Source organism: Littorina saxatilis, linkage group LG2, assembly GCF_037325665.1.
Source record: "Littorina saxatilis isolate snail1 linkage group LG2, US_GU_Lsax_2.0, whole genome shotgun sequence".
Classification (NCBI taxonomy): Eukaryota; Metazoa; Mollusca; class Gastropoda; order Littorinimorpha; family Littorinidae; genus Littorina; species Littorina saxatilis.
The window spans coordinates 15158628-15180339 of record NC_090246.1 but is presented as its reverse complement, the minus strand read 5'-3'; the positions used below and the strand labels follow the sequence as shown (position 1 = coordinate 15180339).

At 43.1% G+C, this 21712-nt stretch overlaps 1 protein-coding gene across 2 annotated transcripts in view; it reads left to right on the top strand.

The window, feature by feature from the left end:
- Positions 1–5623: 5623 nt before the first annotated feature.
- Positions 5624–21712, top strand: part of LOC138958297 (ankyrin repeat and KH domain-containing protein 1-like) — a 47791-nt gene continuing 31702 nt past the window's right edge. Inside the window, exons 1-14 of one of the 2 annotated variants that reach the window (XM_070329408.1) lie at positions 5624–5928; positions 11486–11648; positions 12280–12436; positions 12927–13062; positions 13966–14113; positions 14599–14832; positions 15620–15762; positions 16381–16570; positions 17540–17731; positions 18084–18193; positions 18602–18689; positions 19530–19657; positions 20168–20326; positions 20902–20995. In XM_070329408.1, coding sequence (XP_070185509.1) covers positions 5761–5928; positions 11486–11648; positions 12280–12436; positions 12927–13062; positions 13966–14113; positions 14599–14832; positions 15620–15762; positions 16381–16570; positions 17540–17731; positions 18084–18193; positions 18602–18689; positions 19530–19657; positions 20168–20326; positions 20902–20995 — 2110 coding nt within the window. In that variant the 5' untranslated portion in view covers positions 5624–5760. Of the gene's footprint in view, positions 5929–11485; positions 11649–12279; positions 12437–12926; positions 13063–13965; positions 14114–14598; positions 14833–15619; positions 15763–16380; positions 16571–17539; positions 17732–18083; positions 18194–18558; positions 18690–19529; positions 19658–20167; positions 20327–20901; positions 20996–21712 lie in introns of those variants that run through there. The other variant, XM_070329407.1, reaches the window with a different exon arrangement.

Sequence of the window (21712 nt, the reverse complement as noted above, 5' to 3'; positions counted from 1 at the left end):
GTTATTTGTGTCTTTTTTCTCTCATTTTAATTCATTCCAAAGGTTTTGAGTGATGTATTTTATTAAGGAGATTTCTATAGCGCACAACTAAAAGCACTATGTATTGAAGATCGAATTTATCAAAGTGTTGCATAAATATCGAGTACTTCCAATGAACGATTTACCAGAATCAGTTATCCATTCTATTGTTTTTAGTAACATCGGCTTCTTGAAAAAGCACAAGTGGCCGATTGTATTACCGCGCGTCGACTGTAATGGTCGTAAACTACTTCTAATTATAATGTCTGGTCACAGCTATAGCCGAGCCAATTAAGCGGCCTCTGAGCTCTGACGCCTGACCTGGCCCTGAAGAAGATCGACTGCTGGCTGTGCATTGACTTGACTGCATATAATAGCTTCCGTGTTGACATTGCACTGTCCGGCGAAAACAAAGCGCGAGAGAAACTTGGCGGGAAGGAGAAGGGGGTATTTTCGTTCAGCGTGTTTACTTCTCGTCCGCCTGGCATGCTTGGAGATCAGGGGTGGCCGTGTGCACGACTCGAGGAAGTTCCCTGATCTGACCCGGTGGGAACCAAGCACTTGGTCGGAATGGCAGTCAGAAATCTCAAACAAAATCCCAATCGCGTTCACACCCAGGTTCAGTGGGCACTTTTTCGGACTTTGCTTTAACTGAACACGGCTGGCCCGGGTACCAAATCGTGCAAGTCAAACACAGTTTAACTTCAGAAACTGAATATATTCAACGTTTCCGAGTTCGGCTATCAGTCAGTCAGTCCTATCGTCCGCGGTCAGCCCCCCCCCCCCCCCCCCCCCCGCCTCCCCCACCTCCACTCACTGTGTAACTCTGACTAAAACACATTCTTTTCGAGCTCTGATTGTGTTGCCATAGTCACTGCGGAGTAGACAGGTTAACAAGTCAGGTGCACTCTTCTCAGTTCATTAATGCGGCACCTCGATCGGCCTCACGAATGTACAACGAGGTAAACACCAAAAGACCTGACAACTTGATGCATGAATTGCCCATGTTTGTAGCGCCCAGCTCACTATCGATTGCTGAAGGGTCAGTGACTAGCTTTGTTGATGTATCAGCACCGCCGTTAATAAGTTGACCACTGACACTAAACTAGCGTCAGGCCGCAAGCCCTATCATATCGGTCACCATCGGTCACAGGTCGCACAATTATGATGGTACTCAGGACAGGGCCGGACGAGGGGCGGGGGAGGGGGGGGGGGTTGCTGAAGGGGGTCAAGCATGTTGATGGAGTTACTTTTCATACAAACAAATTAAATGAGAAAGTTCAAATCGAATATCGGTCTCTTCTCTCTTTCGTCTAGGTCGCTTCGCTCCCTTTCTTAGCACCCCCCCCCCCCCCCCCCCCACCCTAACAAGCTAACTGATCCGGCCCTGCAGGATGTTAGTATGAATGTAATGCCAATGCGCACGGTGATCACTGTGACAGTCGCGAACCCGACCCCTTACTGTGCATCCCTCCTGACATCTTGTACCACCCCCACCTTACCCCCTAATACGACACGGGTCCCGAGTTTAGTCAGTCTCGGGAGAAAACTGACATATCAGTCAGTGGTAATCTAGTTGCAGCCAAGTTACAGAAAAAAAACAAGAAAATTGGTTGATTAAAATCAATATGGCCGAAGCAATGTTTTCATAAAAGAAGCGGTATTGTACGGGCACATGTTAAATTTGGGTTACATGTGTTGCAGAGTATTTGAAAATCCGTAGGCATAAAAACATGCAAAGAAGAGTGATAGGTCCCTGTTGTGAATATAGTCAAGTGCATAAATTGATTACTTACTAGTCAGTTTTGCTGTTACAGCAGTCCCTCTCATGAACGGACACCCTTGGGCCAGTGCAAACCGGTCCGTACTGACATTGCAGGTGGCCGGTCACGGGAGAACCCCCCCCCCTTTCACACACACTCAGGCACACTTGACGGACTGGTAAGTCTTTGCTACTGGTGAACGAGCTCTACTTGTCCTAAAACAATAAGGTCAAACTACTACAACTTATAAGTTATAACTGAAAGGAAAAAAACCGTCCGGTAAAAATGACGTTTAATCAACGGTGTCAGAAAAAGAGAGATAAAAGAAATCCTCAAATTCCTGAGGATACAGGCACCCCATGAAAGCAGCCACGAACATACTCACAGAGGCACACATGCTTGTGCAGATACTTTGCAAAAATATTAATTGAAAACCTGCATATGTGGTAATTTCTTTTTGTGTGTGTGGCTTTATTGAATACTTCAGGCAGTGACTTTTCCCTGTCCAGTTTTCTCTTTCGTCTCTCTTACCCCTCGCTTACACACCCCCCACCCCTCCACTCCCTTTACCCAGCCCCGACAGCACAAATTTGTAATCTGCAAGGCAGAGTACACATTTTCTAAAAGGAAGACTACTCCTCTTCAATTATATCCAGAGATCTTCCAGCTGTCTCCACCATAAGCCAAGTGGTCGAGTCTTATACCCCCTTTCCACACAACCGTTCTAAGTCCCGTTCCCGTACCGACCAAGGAACGGTGCGGGCACGGGAGGGATCGGGACAGAACCGCAATGAACGTTAACTGATCGTTAAACGGAACTGCTTTGCCGAACGGTAGGGTCGGTAGGGACGGCTGAGTTTGGGCCGCATGTTCACATTTTTAGCCGTTCCCTTCCCGATCAGAATGAACGGTGAACTGATGGAACCTCAACCCATCGGTAACGGAACGCTTGGATCGTTAAAGGAACCGCTTAAAACAACGGTAACGCAACGGTAGCGCTCTCAGTCACGCACTGAGTTGTCATACCCGCATTCCACACATCCGTTCTAGGTCCCGTTCCCTTACCGACGGCAAGGACGGCTGCCACTATGGTCAGACGCTGCTGAAAGATGCCAAAAAACGGTCGTTTGCGCAGCGTTCCATTGTTGTGGCAGCATTCCTTGGTTGGTACGGGAACGGGACAAAGAACGGTTGTGTGGAATGGGGGTATCACTTTTGACACCGACAAACTGAAGAATGAACAGATCTATGAGGTAACCGTCTCAACTGGTCCAGGCTCAGGCCTGGAGCGATTGTAGCTTCCCTTCTTCGTGTCCGATAGACAAGGACAATAAATAGTAGAGCATAGTGCAATTTCATGTTGGCATCTTCTCCACTGAAAGCTATAACCCAAAGACTGAAGACCAAAGTGCTTTACCCCACTTCTGACCCGAATCACCCCCCTCCTGCTAGGTACACGTGCACTCAAGTTAACCTCTGCTTTGACCTGTGTGCCAGGAGTCGGATGAGAGAGAGAGAGAGCCAGAGCGAGAGAGAGAGACTGACACACACACTGCACACACAGACAGAGACAGACATAGAAAGACAGAAGCGGAGAGACTTAGAGGGAGACACAGACAAAGACATACACAGAGAGAGAGAGAGAGAGAGAGAGAGAGAGAGAGAGAGAGAGAGAGAGAGAGAGAGAGAGAGAGAGAGAGAGAGAGAGAGAGAGAGAAAACTGTAACTGATCTCGTGAGAACGGTAACAAAACGAGACATGTCACCTCTCCGAATGCATTCCAATAGATGACCACTCCTGCGGCCATCAACAACAATATTGTTAAAGGGATACTATTGATCTGATCGTTCATGGGAGTTTATGGGGAATGTGACGAATTTGAAGCCGGAATCTGCATGGAAATCCACTATTCCTGAATCGAGACGCACCGCGTGACACGGCCCGGCACAGTTTGCTGGAAAACGCACCACAAGTATGGTAAACAGTTAAAGGCTGACATAGTCCTATTTAATTAGTTTAATTACTTCAGTCCAGGGTTTTTCCCATCGTTGCGGGGATGTATAAATTAAGCTTCCTGCAAAGTTTTAGGTTTGAAGTCCTTACCAATTTCGAGAAATAATTCGTAATTCTTTATTGCATTGTTTAGCAACAGTTCTCCAGGACTTGGGCTATTTTTAGACCGTTGACGTCCCTTCGTGACCAGGGCCGGACCCAGGGGGGGGGGGGGGGGTTTCCAGGGGTTCCGGAACCCCACCCCTGGAAAAAGCATGTACCTTGTTTTGACTCAGTTTTACTAGTTTTAGCACCAAAACAATGCTGCTCTTAACCCTCAAAACAAGGCCCAGAATGCACCAGATTGCACAGATTCAGTTTAACCGTTTTTCAAAAATTTTCCGGGGGAGCATGCCCCCGGACCCCCCCTAGTTCGCGCAGTGGCTTCGCCACTTCGCTGATTTGCCCCCCCAAAAAAGGAGGACCCCCCCCCCCCCCCCCTTACAACTCATTTGGTCCGGCCCTGGTGACGTTTCGTAAACCAAAGATGGCGTTTGAGACTGTTCTGTTTACATTCGACACTATCAACACCACTTTGCAATACTGAAATAATTTTTTCTGTGTTCGAAAGCTACAGCCAATCGTTATTATATCCCCTTAGGTACAGCACGGTTTTATAACATTATTAGCACATGTAAACAATATGAATTAATTAATGAACGCTACGAATATGGCAGCCTTTTAATACGCTTCAGGGCGCTGCTTCTCTCCGGTGTTGGAAAAACATAATAGGAGTCCAGAAGAAAGGCTTGGCCGGTACCCGTGGCCCGGTGAACCCGCTGGGTCAAATGTGCCCTCCTCAGGCCCCAGTGATAATTCTAAAACGGCAAAACCCTTCAGGCCACAGTTGGACACATCAGTAGTGATAACGGCACTGAAAAGTGTAGTCAATTGAAAATCGTACCCATGTTACTTTGTCAGTAGGCAAACTCAGCGAACCGGCTTAAGTTCGGACTGAGACTGACTTCAGTGAAACATTGAAACACTGACTGACATACACTGATGGCAAGACGTCAAGTTCTGAACTTGACTCAGCGCACTGCGGCACGACTCGGCTGCTCCGATCGAGTCAGTTGGTTCCAGAGTTGCAGGCAACTACGCCAGTCGGCAAACACCCTTTACATAAATGAACGACCTGAAAAGGTGGTCGCAGAGGTCTTTAAAACTGGGGTGGGGCTGGGTCACGCCGCCCGGGGGGGGGGGGGGGGGGGGACACAATGGCCGGGTAGAGGGCGGGACTCCGAGTGGCCCGGGAAGGGGACCGAGGTGGGGGATGTGTGTGGGGGGGGGGGGGGGGAGAGATGTGGATAAACTATGGACTGAATAAGGAAGTCAGTTAAAGTCGATTGCGAAATAAGGCCTTACGTAATAATGTAAAACGAAAGTCAGTCGGCAGGCCGCGACTCGGTGACAGCGCACCGTTGAGCTGCCGTTGAGGCTCAAGGCACGTTCAAGTTCTTCCACTCAGACGGATTAGTCGGCCACAAAGAAAACTGTCGCAGAAACTGAAAAGATATCGTTCTACTTCCCTTATTTTTTTTGTTACCCCCCCCCCCCCCCCCCCCCCCCCGTCCCAAACACACACACACACACACACACACACACACACACACACACATCTATATTCTTGTCTCTCAAACCCGAGAAGCTGCATTTTGCCTTTGCACATAAACAAGAGTGTCATGTGGCCCACGGTGACACTGTTTAGACTCGTCTATCTGCCGATCCATACTTTGCAGAACTCTGCACGTATGTTGTCTGCTCGTGCGCAGACAGCCATCATCCGGGACATTTCCCTGAGAACAGACCCCACATAATATGGCGGTCAAGGTGGTAACTACTACGATAAAATAAGAAGAACAATTTACCATCTGCTAAAACTATTTCATGAGCAGAGACATTTTGAAATACGTTTGCTGATGTCAAGATGATGCAAGATGCTTCGGGAGAGAAAGCGAAAGATAACAGTGACGTGAAAACAGTCGAAATAAACGAAGGCAGCCGTGCGCCATTGCAAGCTGTCGAGCAATCGCAAGTGTTAGAGTCTAATTTTGGTCCGGATATGTCTGGAAGTGATGACGATGAAGCATCTGAGGTTAGTTATGGCTGAAAGGTTGTTAAAAGTGTGTGAGTGCGATTGTGTTTGATGTCGACGCCTGTCAGTAATTTATGCATGACGTCTCTTTCTCTCAGTCTCACTTGTCATTTTGCATGCGATAAATACGTAACCTTATTTGACCATGTGACCAGATCATAGATTATTATTTTTGTAAGAATGTTGCTTTAAATGGTTTAAATACCCGAGCGAAAAATGGCATGTGTATAATCCTTCAGCGAGGTTCGTGCCGCATGACCAAAGAACGCAAATCCACCCGTGTGCGGTTTTTGCTATTTCACTGTTTCACTTCAGTCGTGCCTCGTGGCCCCACATTTCTGACTGCACCGTGCACCTACTGTGAGAAGAATACAGGAAGGGTAGAACATTAAAAGATATAGAAATGAAATCATACAAATGTATGCCAGTATGTGTATTTGTCTGCAATGAAGGCATGGATGGTCATGAATGCATTCTGTAGGGAGCATTCTTCCTGGAAAGGAATCTTAGAAACTGCCATGGAGAACACCCTGGAGGTGTGAATCCGAAAGATCCATAAGATTCAAGATCTGTTAGTGTTACCAACGCATAGGTTATTTTGTTTTGTCGTGAGTGTGTCCGACAGTGGTCACCGTGACCATCATCAAGATGTGGAGAGCTGCAAGTGCAACTACTGAACTAGTGTTGCTGTAATGTGTAGATTTTACTGGAACAATGATGATTAGAATGGTTCGCAAAAATGTGCAGGCATTTTCAGATTAAAGTATTGTTTCTAACTGATGGATGTCCAATAAAGAGATGTCAAAGACACCCCCCTGTGAGGTGGAACTTTCGTGAGTCTGAGTGATACTGATAGTAGCGAGCTTTAGATTGACCAACGGAACTTAGTTCGTAGCGATCCCTTTCGTTTCCGGTTATGCAATCGGGAAATCCCTGCGAACTTTTCTTCGCGCCTGCGGTTCTGAGGCGGTAGCACCTTTAGCAGCAGACGAAATGTTTGTCGTGCTCATCCAAACCAATGGCTAAAACATTGGATAGTGTTCGTGCGCATTCATAAGGATACACCATTAAAGTGATTTTACATCTTTACCATGCCCAGGGTAGTCACCTGAAACCTAGAAATAATGCAAAACTTATGTTGAAAATCTCAATCGAAACAACTCGTCCGCCATTTTTAATTCTGAGCGCAAAAGCAGACCAAAACAGCACCCTGTTTGAAGAGCAAAGTACACCTATTTTAGCGAATCGACACAACAACAAAATGGTGTGAGAATACAGTCAAAACATTTATTCAAGCTTACGTTAACAGCAATTGACCCAATACATGCAACCAATACCAGAAACATACCTGCGAATCACGATTCGTCAAAATGATGAAAATACCGCAAGTTCGCGCAACTAAGAATCGGACGTAATGCAAATGAGGAGGTCGTGACCTTCCGGAAGCGCAAAAGTGATGACGTAGACAGGGGGTTTTCCCATGAATAAAGACTACGAACTAAGTTTCTGTGCTTTCTAAAGCTCACTAGTGTGGTTGCACTTTGTCACATGAAACTTGAAAGTTGCCTTGCAAGTAAGCAGCCAGGAGTTTAGTACACAATAAAAAAAATTTTACAGAAGATGTGTGTCAATGCTTAGCATAGACACAGCAAGACCCTGAACAGAAAGATTCATGCACGCATCGTCTTCAGTGGTTCAGATGTCTGTGTGTGTATACTGCACATGTAATTTGTAAACAGTACATCACTACATGTGCATGCGCTTCCTGTCAAGAGGTACTGTAATTTACTGATAATGGAACTTTCAGCTTATGCAAGTGTGTGAAGGGTTCAAATCTATTTTCTTGTTCTTCTTCTTGTCGATCACACGTTATATTGTCAGCTTGGACAGCGAGACGAATGATGCCGTCTTCTCCAGGTCATCCTTTCCTCCATACAGCTTGCAGTGAAGAGAGACAACAGTTGGCCACACAGTTTTCCTCAGACTCTCAAGGATGGTGCATCGCTGGAGGATGTGTTCAGTGGTCTGGTCCTCTAGTCCACAGCTGCACGTAGGGTAGGGGACCAGCTTCATCTTTTGGGACATGTGGACATTTAGGCGGTTATGCCCAGTGCGGAGTCGCATCAGCACGACTTATTCATGTCGCGTAAGGAGATGATAATCATCCTTCTGTTTCTTTGGCCTAAACGCTGCCTTGATGAGGGTTTTCTATTTTAATGTAGTTTTGAAGTTTACAGACTTATTCTGTGATAGTCAAAATATTTTTCATCTGAAAGACAAGTGTTATTTTACTTTGAGCTGTACATGATGAGTCATTGCAGACTTGTCTGTTGTCAGAGAACTTGGCAGAGGTGTCACCAACAACCTGAAAAAGGGACAGCTGTTTGGTTCATCTTAAATGCAGTTGGATCAAGAATCAAGAAACGACAATGTTTATTCTGTGTTTAAGAGTAAGACTGAAGAATCAATAGATGAATGCTAAAACTATGTTCATTTTCATTGCGACTGTTCAGGAAAAAGTGAGCTTGAGATCATGGAAAGCATGTTCAAAGTATTTTTAGTTATCCCATCACAGTCTACCCCCTGTCATAAATGTGGACAGAGTTTGTACTTGTAGAAGTCCGACAGTTACAGACCTTCAAACTCGCTCCCAGAGATAAAAGAATTCAAGCAAAAGCATCAGACTTGAAGCAGATCGAGGGGGGAGTGGGCAACGAGCAACAGGCCTTGCTGTTGAGTTACAGACCTCCAGTGGACTAGGTGACGGTGAACACATGTGCCACTGACTGCTAAGCCAGGCAGTAAGCTGGCTGTTCAATAAAAAAGAAGTCAGATTTTTGTCATTAAATATGAATGTATACCATGGTTGACCACCATTGTGTTCCCAGATACAGGGATGTTGCTACAAATTCATACCTATAGGACAAATGTCCTAGCTCTTCAGCATCAATAGGACATTTGACTGCTTGCAGAAATTTCAATAGGACGTCAGAATTTTTTCATTTTCAAGAATGACGCTCTCCGTGTTCCCCCCTGTTTTTGACCTTAATGTAGCACAGGATGCCGTTGAATATCCAAACGTGTTCAGCTTTTGTTGAACTTTGGCAGGCTTTGTTTTTATTTTTCGGTGGCATAACTCAGTACACTTCGTCAAAATGTCTCAAACTGAAAGCAAAAGCAGACGCAAGACTTAGTCAGTTGGAGTTGTCTCCCATACTCCTAACTTTAATGTGCTGCAGACGGGTGTCACCCAAACGCAAGATCCGCACTGCACAACTTCAATGCACCTGTATGCGTGATGCTTGGTTGCTTTTTGAAAATGTGTATCTTGAAAGGAAAATTAACGAATATCGCGCTGTCCGAATGAATTGAGTTCTTATCGGGCAATGCCAGCGCTCAGTTCAAACTGATAGGACATCTGACCGCCATGCGGCTATGTGAATCGGACATTTGAGCCTCTTTATCGGTCTATGTCCGACGCCTAACGACATCCCTGCAGATACAGTGATTGTTGGACAGAACCTGGGATCTACTTGGTTCATATTCACAAAAGGCTCAGGCATTGGTTTTTTCACTTTTCAGTTGATCTTCATAGTTTTTGTGATCATTATTGTTGACAAATAGATTGGATCTGTTTTTGTTTGGGCATATGATAAAGTGGACTATCTGAATGTATTTTTCTCATTCTCAATATCACTGTCAGTTTTCCACTATGGTTTGTTATGTATGAAAACTTCCTGAGTGTGTGCAGTTCCTAGAATTCATGTTTTCACTGATTTAATTTGTTTAAATTTATGGAGTTTACAGGTGCCTTGTTGTACATTTGTAAAGAAACCAGTCAGTTAGAATTACAGTTCCAGTGATCAGTGTAAAATTCAAAAAATGGTCGTAGAAGCCAAAAAGCGACTGATGGTCTTTCAGTTTCCCCTAACAGCTTACCATATATTTTGGCATACAACTACAAGGGGCATGTATTTTACTCCTGCGTTTGGTACTGGTAGTAATGCGCTACTGGCGCCTTACCTGTAGTGTAACTGAATTTTGATTCATACTTGGATGACAGTAGGTTCACAACAAACCTGAACTGAGACCTATTGGCTATTAAAGTGGAAAAAAGTATCCAGCAATATTTATTGTTCAATGTATAATATAAACTGGCTAGTCGCTGGTAATAAAAAAAAAAAAGCTGAGGTGGTCGTGAGTAGCTGCATGACAACCTTTGCACACAAAGTTCAACAGGGAAAACATCCAGGACTAAATCACTAAATGGACTGCAGGTAATTTTGTTTGTGTGGCTTATCTGCTATATCAGTGTATGTGCTGAACATGTGACTGAATTACAGTTTTGTCTCCAAAAGTGACGTGTGGAGCTGTTATGCTGTATTGCCTTGTATGCCGTAGAATACTGTACATGTAGTTTACCATGTCGTCAGCTGATTGACATTCTTCTATTAGAAGCATATTAAATGTGTGTGCTATTTTTTTTCTTTACTTCACAACTGAATAGTTAATGAGTGAGTGTGAGATATGTGGCACTTGCCAGTACATTTATGAAATATGAAAATTAAGGTTTATATGTAGCTCGGTAAGAACCAGAAGTAGAATTAGAAATCAATATACACAGTGAGGTTTTAGCTTGGATTGTAGAGGGTGAGCTCCGCGACACATAAGTTTTACTGACTGATTTATCATGCCAAAGTGCCTTTTGCTTGTGAATGTTGTTGGTTTAATTTTGTAGGAAATTGATAAAGAGAGGGCTTGTTATGGTATTTCCTGGTAAACAATTTTGCGAGTAATCTTATTGTGATGGAAAATGTTGACTTGACATTCTTCTGTGATTGCTTGTAACTCACAGATGCCTGCTTGTTTACTTTATGTTATGTCGGTACTCTTGATAAAGTTGTTCATGGTATGTGAAGGAGAAAGAAATAAAAAACGTTGTTGTCCAATGTAATATTATTCTAGTGCAATTGCCCCTGGACAGCTATTCTTGACACCCCATTCCCCACAGTGGCTCCCTGGGAAAGCATCTTTTAAAATAGTAAAAATTTAAAAAAAACTCAGTGTGTCTACTGTCATTGGGTTTTAAACTTAGTCTTAGGCAACAGTAGCAACAGTGTAGAATGCTGTAATCCCATCATGTTTTTAAGAAAAAAACCCGTAATTTTCCAAATGAAGCAGGGGTGGTATGGGCAATTAGCCGAACGTTTTCTGTTCCATTTTTTGTCATGAGGGTTGGTACTCTCGGGAGTAGGGCAGTAAGTGTGTGTGGTGGGGGGGGGGGGGGGGGGGTGTTATGGCGCTGTGGTCAGGATAATAAGGTCAGCTTCATGGGTGGGATTGTTCCGGTATATGCCGGAAAGCCAGATTCATAATGTCTGTGGTGACGTTTTATTGGTTGTTAATTATAGTATTTATACAAATCCTTCAGCGTCTAGGATCTTCAGGATTCATGACATTTTTCAGTCCCACCCATGCAGCCTTGTATGGGGTGCTTGACCTGCTTATGTGTAATACTAACATATCTGTTGAACTATGTTTCTTTTTTCTGTGCCAGGTTGACTCGTTTATTCTGGATGAGAATGACATGGAAGGTAGCGAGGAAGTGTTAGAGCCGTCAAAATTTCTGCTTGCTGCTGAAACTGAGGAAGGACAGCAACAACTTCAAACTGTAGACCCTGAAACCCATGCCCGCTTGGAGGCATTACTTGAGGCTGCTGGTAAGACAAAATGAAAAGATGAGGAGAGACTTGGTTTTTTTTTTTTTAACTAATCTATCATGTAAATTGAAGCTAAATGACTTCAAATTTGATTCTTCAGGAATGAAGGATGTGTCATGGCATTTTATTTCAAGATAACAAAACCATAAAAAAATATCCACGCCCATATTAGTTTGGCATTAATGTTATCTTGACATGCTTGGGAACAAACAATTAAAGGTAACATTGCCAAATGTCACGTGTGCCTCAAGTGCTTGTGAACTTGTAACTGTTTAAACACGCTCAGTCCAGAAGATGCGAACCTAAGTAGGTTTTTTTAATAATTTTTTTTTTAAGAGTGGTATGAACCAGTAGTGATGCATCCTAAATGATGCTGTCGTTCTGCTTGGTCACTCCCGAAACAATCACTGAATCAGGAAATGTCTTTCTTGTCAGCAATAAGATTTAATTTTGAGAGATTGGGAATTCTTGTTTTTGGTTATCTATTTCTGTTTGACCATTAAAATGTTTTGACATCGCTTCACGTAACTTGTTTCAATTTGTGTGGGGAAATCCCATTGTTGATTTTAGGTTGTGCTTTTGTGAACGTGGAATTTGTGCGGTAATGAAATGATGTGGTGTGTTTTTGTAGGAATCAGCAAACTCTCATCAAAGGACGGAAAAGCTTTGACGGACCCCGAAGTGTTGCGGACATTAACGTCGTCTGTGAGCAGCGCCCTTGACGAAGCGACACAGGCCATTAACTGCATGCGCTCGGAGCAGCAGGGGCAAATTCAGGGTGCAGAAGGGTAAGGCGCTTTTTCTGTGTTTCAAGTTCTGCTTGCCGAAGCATGTGTTTTGGTTAGTCTTAAGTTCTTATATTTTTTTTAAGCATCCTCAATCTAAAGATGCGTTGATAGTACTAAGGTTAAATATTAGTTGGCTTTGAATTTGAGGGATGGATCCTTTGTTCAAATTTTGATGAAAGCTGTGAAATAGTATTGGAACAGTCTTACTGTTCTGGTTGACTGGGTAGTGGAGCGAATAGCTAAATGAAGTGTTAATAGACTTCAGTAATTGATGACATGCTGTAAGAGTGTGTGAAGCTGTACAAATATCTCAAAAGTGGAGTGAAAGCAGCATGTAGCGCTTTGGGCGCTGGTAGTTACAGGCTGTGCAAGTAAGAGAGATTCGGCTACGAACATGCACTAGGGACTGATACACTTTTGAGTTGGTTGGTATTATTGGTTTGTACAAGTACTGAAAGATTGTCCATGTCAGTGTGTTTTACTTTGGCAGAACCCAGGCACTGAGTGAGCGGGACAGTGGCACTGTCAGGAAGTTGTACGAGAGCGGCAGCGTGCCTGATACCACAGAGGAAGGAGAAAGTCTGCTGTCTTTAGCTTGTTCTGCAGGCTATTACGAATTAGCTCAGGTATGCTTACATTGGAATCTGACTCGTAATGCAGTGTGGTTTTACTTCTAAACTATCTTACATTTTGCTAAATTCTCCTTTGGATGATTTTTGAAACTGGTGGGAAAATGCAGAAGGTAGTGCCGTATATATATGAAGCTGAGTATTTTGAACAATCTACCCTGGACAAGCATTCATGAGTGAGGTAAAAATTTAGTGGTGTGTTTTTCCCATCTGTTTGGAGTTTCTGGTAAGGGGTGGAGGGGGATTAGAGGTGTTTGTTGTTTCACAAAGTGAAAGTAGACCAGTTGATTGGTTTTTGTGTTATTTCATTTGTTTGATCTTGTAGAAATCACTTTGTTTATGTTTTCTTCTCAGTTATAAGTTAAATGATACATTAGATTAGAAGTTGTTCATTGGCAGGGTTTAGTGCCTACTTTCATTTAGAATTTTCTTGAAGGCTGAGAGGTCATGTGTTATGGATCTATTTAGTATACATGTACCTCCTTTTAAGACCTCCCTTTGAAGACCCTGTTTTCTCAGAATGTTTGTTCATAAGGCCAAAAAAAAAGGTCTGTTTACAGTAACATAGGCCAAAAAAATAGGGTCGGTAGGTCGGGATTTTTTTATTTTTTTTCCAAAAAACATATTTTTACATTATTTTGCAAAAAAAACCAAAAGATTTTTTTTTCTTTTTTTTTCCCCAAATGCCAAAAAAAAGTCAAGGGTCGCGCGAAAAAAATAGGGTCGGTCGGGTTACCGTAAAGACTTTTTTTTTTGTTTTGCCTAACCTCTTTGAATGTACCCCTATTTTATGACTCCCTCTTTTTTAAGACCTAATTTTCTCTGAATTTTTTAGGTCTTGAAAGTGAGGTTCCATCGTACCCATAACAGGCGCACATTCAATCAATTTGTGTTGTGCAGGTTTTGTTAGCAATGAATGCTAATGTAGAGGACCGGGGCATCAAGGGGGACTGTACCCCCTTAATGGAAGCGGCCAGCGGGGGCTTTGTGGACATTGTGCGGCTACTCATTCTGCACGGAGCCGATGTGAATGCCCAGTCTTCTGCAGGTAAAGATGACCATCGTGGTGTTCTTGGGTTTCATTTTGCAACAGTGCAAACACCTGTAGTCTTATGCAGCTGGTTTTGGTGTATTTCTGATATTTGATATGCTTGTTTGCTAGTAGAGTTGATCAGTTGAAGAAGTGGATCAATTGAAGACAAATATGAATTACGCGAACAGGCAGACTTGGCATGCATTGTTACTGTGGCTTTGCTGAAAAAAGAAATTCTGGTAATGGGATAAGTGTTGTGGGAGATATTAACAGACAAAAAGTAAAAGAGAGAGGTAGGAATTTTGCGTGGTTTTGAATCCAACAGAATTTCAGTGCACAGAATTGTTGATATGAAATGTACAAATCGCACGAGTGTTCATTAAAAAGTACATATTGCGCAAGTATGGATTTTATAAGTAAAGACTGACCACAAGTTTTGATTTGAAAAAGACAGAATTGCACAGGTGTTGATTTGAAAGGTACAGATGACTGTTCGGCAGGTAATACCCCACTTCACTCAGCGGCGTGCGCGGGTCACACCAACGTGGTGAAGGAGCTGATCAGCCACGGAGCGTCGGTGGAGGTCCACAATGAGAACGGACACACGCCTCTGATGGAGGCGGCCAGCGCCGGGCACGTAGAGATTGCACAGCAGTTGCTGGCGGCAGGGGCAGGCATCAACACACACTCCAACGAGTTCAAGGAGAGCGCCCTCACTCTGGCCTGCTACAAAGGTGGGTGTCAGGCTCAGTCCTGTAAGATAGCTTTTTTTTAAATGATGAAAGTAGTCTTCTGGAAATTGTCAACCCAGCAGCCTTATTTTCCTGCTGATTGTCAGTAGAGGTTTGTGTTCTTCTTGTCAATCACCTTTAGACTTGGTCCAGCTCTGGATATGAAGCTGGTAGTAGTAAAGGTTTGTTGTCTGTGATGTGGATTACAAACAAAAATGTGTCTTTAAGCTTGTCATACACCCAGTGAGATAATACTTATATGCATTGAAATATGAGGTTACAGTAAAATGCAAGATTTCAACTCTTCTTCTTCGTTCATGGGCTTAGACTCCCACGTTCACTCATGTTTTTAGTACGAGTGGATTTGTACGTGTATGACCGTTTTTACCCCGCCATTCAGGCAGCATACGTCGATTTCGGGGGAGGCATGCTGGGTATTTTCGTGTTTCTATAACCCACCGAACTCTGACATGGATTACAGGATCTTTTCCGTGCGCACTTGGTCTTGTGCTTGCGTGTACACACGAAGGGGGTTAAGTCACTAGCAGGTCTGCACATAAGTTGACCTGAGAGATCGAACAAATCTCCACTCTTAACCCACCAGGCGGCAGCGACCGGGATTTGAACTCATGACTTTTGGATTAGGAGGCCGACGTCTTACTACCACGCCACTGCGCCCGTCCAAGATTTCAACTGAATACCTATATATTATAGGCGGGTCCTAAAAGGGAGGGTGTCTTTAATTGGGGGTCTTGAAAGAGGGGTTTCACTGTATTTGTGTGGCTTGCAGGTCACCTGGAGATGGTCAAGTACCTGCTGGACGCCGGGGCGGACCAGGAGCACAAGACGGACGAGATGCACACCGCTCTCATGGAGGCCTCCATGGATGGACACGTTGAGGTCGCTCGCCTCCTGCTCGACAGCGGCGCTCATGTAAGTTGGTCTAATAAGTTGCATTTTTAGAAAGTTTAATTTAGATAAAACAATCACTAGATGTCTGCAACTTGTACAAACAAGAGACATGACAGGAAAGAACTAAGAAAATATTGCTGTGACTTATTTTAGAATGTGCCCAAGATGGTCGAAGCAATGGTCATTGTTCTTAGTTATTTCATAAACATTCTTGTTTTGTTTTTTCTTCGGTGTCAAGTGCTTTAGTCATGTGCTGGACTCTAGAATGGTGGCAGTGTTATGAGTGTGCTGGAAAACAGTGCATGAAGAAAGCAAAGGCATGAAGGAATAGAAGCGATACTGTTGGCTAGGAACAGTTATTTTTCAAGTTGGGCTTTTATGCACCCATGCAACCATGTGAAATGACATTAACTCTATCATTCGAATGTGGAGCATTACATACATTTCACACAAAAAAGGCAAACAAAACTAAGAGACGTGTGGTGAGACGCAGAGAGTAAAGCATTCCTTTTGTGATTGAGTTTCCATTATTTTCTTTGTCAGATACACAGAGGGTAGCATTTCTTTTGTGTTTGAGTGTCCATGAATGTGTGGAGTCAATCACAAGGCACTAAACAGGTTGGCTCGTATTGCTCACAGGTGAACATGCCAGTGGACAGCTTCGAGTCTCCCCTGACGCTGGCAGCGTGCGGCGGCCATGTTGAACTGGCTAACCTCCTGATCGAGCGAGGTGCAAACATCGAGGAGGTGAACGACGAGGGTTACACGCCCCTCATGGAGGCTGCGCGTGAGGGTCACGAGGAAATGGTCGCTCTTCTCCTCTCTCACGGTACGTTGGCTTGTACCTGTGTCATGTGGTGTCGTTTGATTTATGACAAACAAAATGTGAAACAAAAAGTGAGCATTGTCTTGTCATAAATTGAAATAACTTACTTTTTTTTATGAACTTTTTTTGCTGAATTTTGGAACGTTAGCAGTCTATCTGTTGTTGAATTTTTGATGTCTGGTCAAATTTCTCCCAACATGGGAGAAGGGGACATTGTAGAATGCCTCTTTCTGCTCTGGCAAAGTTGCATTCAGCAGTTCGGTCTTGTTATAAGGATGTGGTTCGTAGAACTTTGATGTAGGTCTCCCCCCGCGGGTTAGGGGGAAGAATTTACCCGATGCCCCCCAGCATGTCGTAAGAGGCGACTTTACGGATTCTGTTTCTCCTTTTACCCTTGTTAAGTGTTTCTTGTATAGAATATAGTCAATGTTTGTAAAGATTTTAGTCAAGCAGTATGTAAGAAATGTTAAGTCCTTTGTACTGGAAACTTGCATTCTCCCAGTAAGGTCATATATTGTACTACGTTGCAAGCCCCTGGAGCTTTTTTTTGATTAGTGCTTTTGTGAACAATTAACAAGTGGCTCTATCCCATCCCTCCCCCCCCCCCCCCCCCCCCCCCCCCCCCCTCCCTTTCCCCGTCGCGATATAACCTTGAACGGTTGAAAACGACGTTAAACACCAAATAAAGAAAGAAAGAAAGAAAGATGTAGGTCTCTAGTGTTTATATAGTGAAAAATTTGTGTTTTATGAGTACATTGATGCAGAAAGTTACTGTTTGCTGATCATTGAACTTGACAGTTGTTGAAGTTCAGCTGCCAAAGTACCTTTTCCATAGTCTTTGCTGTAAAAGCATTTACAGTAGATTAGATATTCAGTGGACATTTAATTGCTTAGGAAATGCATGAAAACAGGGGGTATGATCATTTCACTGTAAGGAGGATATCATGAACAGCTTTTTTTGTTGATGTGCAGGAGCTGACATCAATGCTCAGACAGAAGAGACACAAGAAACAGCCTTGACCTTAGCTTGCTGCGGAGGATTTCAAGATGTTGCGGAGTTTCTGATTAAGGCGGGCGCTGACATCGAGTTGGGCTGCTCCACCCCTTTGATGGAAGCCGCACAAGAGGGTCACCTTGAACTCGTCAGGTTCCTCCTCAAAATGGGTGGGTTTATTTTGTTAAGCAAGTACGGTGATGGCAACAATATTATCAGCTAGTTTCACTGAAGGCGCTGTGTGGATAACTTGCTGAGAAATTCTTCTGGGAACTCTGAGCTCTTCCAGTCTCTTCAGTTTACAATTTCAGCCTCGCTTGAACAATAGTACATGTCTGATGTTCAGTATTAGTTAACACAGAGAAAGATTGTCATTCTTTATGAGACGGAAAAACATGCCCCAGTGATAGAATTTGTTTGTGAACTTTCCAGAAAGATTTTTCTCTTCTTCCAGGCGTTTATTCCTGATGGGTGGTTGTGATTGTTTGTGAACTTTCCTGAAAGCGTTTTCTTTTCTTTCAGGCGCGAATGTTCATGCTCAGACGGGCACGAATGACACGGCCTTGACCTACGCCTGTGAAAATGGCCACACTGATGTTGCCGGGGAGCTGCTGCAAGCTGGAGCTTTCCTGGCATGTCACTTTATAAATATCCCTAGTAGAGAAAATCTGTTTCATTTGAATTTCATGTCAAGTTATTAAACTAGGCTTCAGAGAAGAAAATGAAGACCTTCTTTGATGTAAATTTTAGCCAAAGATTTGTCAGAGAAACTGAATGGTGGTAAACTTACTCATGCATTGTAACTTTCCAGCAATGTTGTCGCTGTCATAATATAGTCGTTCGTTATCTCAAGAACATGTACCTGTAAATAGAGTTGAGTTCTTGTTTTGGAATGTAAAATGTTCTTGATAGACCTCTTGTACATGATCACTATCAGAAACTGTTTGTTTTTTAAATTTGTTTTAATCAATTAGCTGTCTTTGAGTGTGTAATTTAAACCTGCAATGATTATTACACCTCACTTTCTTCTGTGTGTACAGGAGCATGAATCTGAGGGAGGACGTACGCCGCTGATGAAGGCTGCCAGGGCCGGCCACTTGTGTACCGTCAAGTACTTGATTGGCGCTGGTCAGTGTTTCTTTCAATACATCACCTCAACTTAACTATTAGGATTTATCCCACTTACAAATTTCCATACTGAGAAGCGAGAAACTCTCAGTCGGGCAACTTGTAAGTAGGATAAATCCTAATAGTTGAGTTGAGGTGAGTTTATTAGAAAGTAATTTTACTTACAAAACGACATATTTTCAGGTTGTTTGTTAGAGGAAACGTTCAAAAGCAAGCGCATACATTTGTGATTAATCTCGCTGCATAAACAGCAAAGGAATGACCAGAAAGAGATAACTAATTGCTCCACATTTGTGGGAGATTGTAGAGTGTGATATGCTAAATGGATGACAAATTGATTTGCAAGATAATGTGTCCGACAGAGGATGGGGGGCAGTTAAAGTATACAGAGCTGCTGACTGTTACGCTTTCAGCGTAGCATGCTAAGTTGTAACAGAAATTATTACGTCAAGCTAGAAATTGCTACACTCCAAAAAAATAATCACAAGCATGCAACAGTGAGCTCTTTCTTGTGAGTCCTGGTGCTCATTTCTGCTTGTCATTCCCTGTACCCGTTAGAATATGAGTCCGAAAAAATTGTCCACAGTTGCACTGCAGACACTCTCTATTGTGCATTATGTTTCTGCTTTCTAAATAAACTTGAAAACTATGTATTTTTGCACAATATAGCATAAATACATTTCAGACAATGCTACTCTTCAACACCATTTACTACGCTGAAAATTAAAACAAATCTAAATTGTTACACTTGAGGCGTCACAAGGGTTGGCACATCTGAGTATAGATTTTGCCAACTGCCATCAGATGTATTGTGAAATTTGCATTGCATTGTTTTTGCAGGGGCTGACGTGAATCGCAGCACATCGACCAACGACCACACGGTGCTGTCGCTGGCCTGTGCCGGAGGTCACCATCAGGTGGTGGAGTGTCTCTTGACCAGTGGGGCCGATGCCAATCATAAGTTGAAGGTAGGCGTCTGGCTTTCCCGCTTATTATTTGTTCTATTGAATGATCTAATAATTCTTATTAAATTTGTGTCTTGTGATTGTTTACAGGCAGGTTGGATGCTTCAAAAAACAATCTATTGTAATATACCCATTTTAATAGACTATAAAGTGTTATTTTTGTTATTACAGTGTGGCAGTTACACCTGTATGGTGTTCTGTCTTCAAAATAATCCCAACATATAGATTGTCGGGTACCAAAGTTTTGATTCTGTAAGCTGTATGCTGGTGTTACAGGTACGATATAGATTGTCTGGCACTGAAGTCTTAGATTGGAAAAACTGCATGTTTGTGTTGTAGGATGGTTCGACGATGATCATCGAAGCGAGATTGTGTAAAGTGCATGGTTGTGTTACAGGATGGTTCGACGACGATCATCGAAACGAGATTGTGTAAAGTGCATGTTTGTGTTACAGGATGGTTCGACGATGATCATCGAAGCAAGATTGCGTAAAGTGCATGTTTGTGTTACAGGATGGTTCGACGATGATCATCGAGGCTGCCAAGGGGGGCCACACAGACGTGGTGAAGCTGTTGCTGGAGTGGCCCAACCGCCTGCTGCTCAACTCTTCCATCGACTTGGCCCAGCCCGACATGCCCCACATCAACATGGCACAGGCCGTGCTGGAAGAGGTGCGCTTTACACAAAGTTTTATTCAAAATACTCAACATGAAACGATTAATAGTGAGCAACATGGCGCAGGCCGTGCTGGAAGAGGTGCGCTTTACACAAAGTTTTATTCAAAATACTCAACATGAAACGATTAATAGTGAGCAACATGGCGCAGGCCGTGCTGGAAGAGGTGCGCTTTACACAAAGTTTTATTCAAAATACTCAACATGAAACGATTAATAGTGAGCAACATGGCGCAGGCCGCTCTGGAAGAGGTGCACTTTAAACATTTTAATCAAAATACAACATTTTAATCAAATTACATCTCATGAAACGATTAATAGTAAGCAACTAGGGCTATAACAAATTAAAAGCAATACTGAGGAATTTAGAGAGAAAATGTCCTGTTTGTTGTACAAGAAAAACTATTTGTATTACACACACGCACACACACACATACACACACATTTTCTCTTTCTCTGTCTTTCTCACCCTCTCTCTTTCCCCCTTACATAACACACACATACATATATATAGATTTATAGAAATCATTGGTTCACCTCCAATAATGCACACACACTATCTTTTGTTTCAGCCTCGGGTACCAGTGCAAGGTCTAGCACACATAGTGCCACCCAACGAACCAGACTCACAACTGCCAACTTGTCTCAACCTCAATGCTAGTCAAGGTAAGCATGAACAATTCTTGTTTGTTCTCTTCCAGTTCTCTTGAAATCTTTGTCAGACTGCTTGCTAGAGATTAAAAATGGAGTGCTCATATAGCTCTGCCTCACATTGTATGTCTGTGCAAAACACCAGATATATTTTATCTCATAGTGTAAGTTTATACTGTCTTCATGTTGGGCTGTTGATTGTTCCTTCATATTCTGCATGGCTTTAAATTTGTTTGTTTTTGACTCACATGCGAAGCAAAAGTGAGTCTATGTACTCACCTGAGTCGTCCGTCCGTCCGGGTGTCCGTCCGTCCCGGTGTCCGTCCGTCCCGGTGTCCGTCCGTCCGTCAGGAAAACTTTAACGTTGGATATTTCTTGGACACTATTCAGTCTATCAGTACCAAATTTGGCAAGATGGTGTATGATGACAAGGCCCCAAAAAACATACATAGCATCTTCACCTTGCTTCAAGGTCAAGGTCGCAGGGGCCATAAATGTTGTCTAAAAAACAGCTATTTTTCACATTTTTCCCATTTTCTCTGAAGTTTTTGAGATTTGATACCTCACCTATATATGATATATAGGGCAAAGTAAGCCCCATCTTTTGATACCAGTTTGGTTTACCTTGCTTCAAGGTCAAGGTCACAGGAGCTCTTCAAAGTTGGATTGTATACATATTTTGAAGTGACCTTGACCCTGAACTATGGAAGATAACTGTTTCAAACTTAAAAA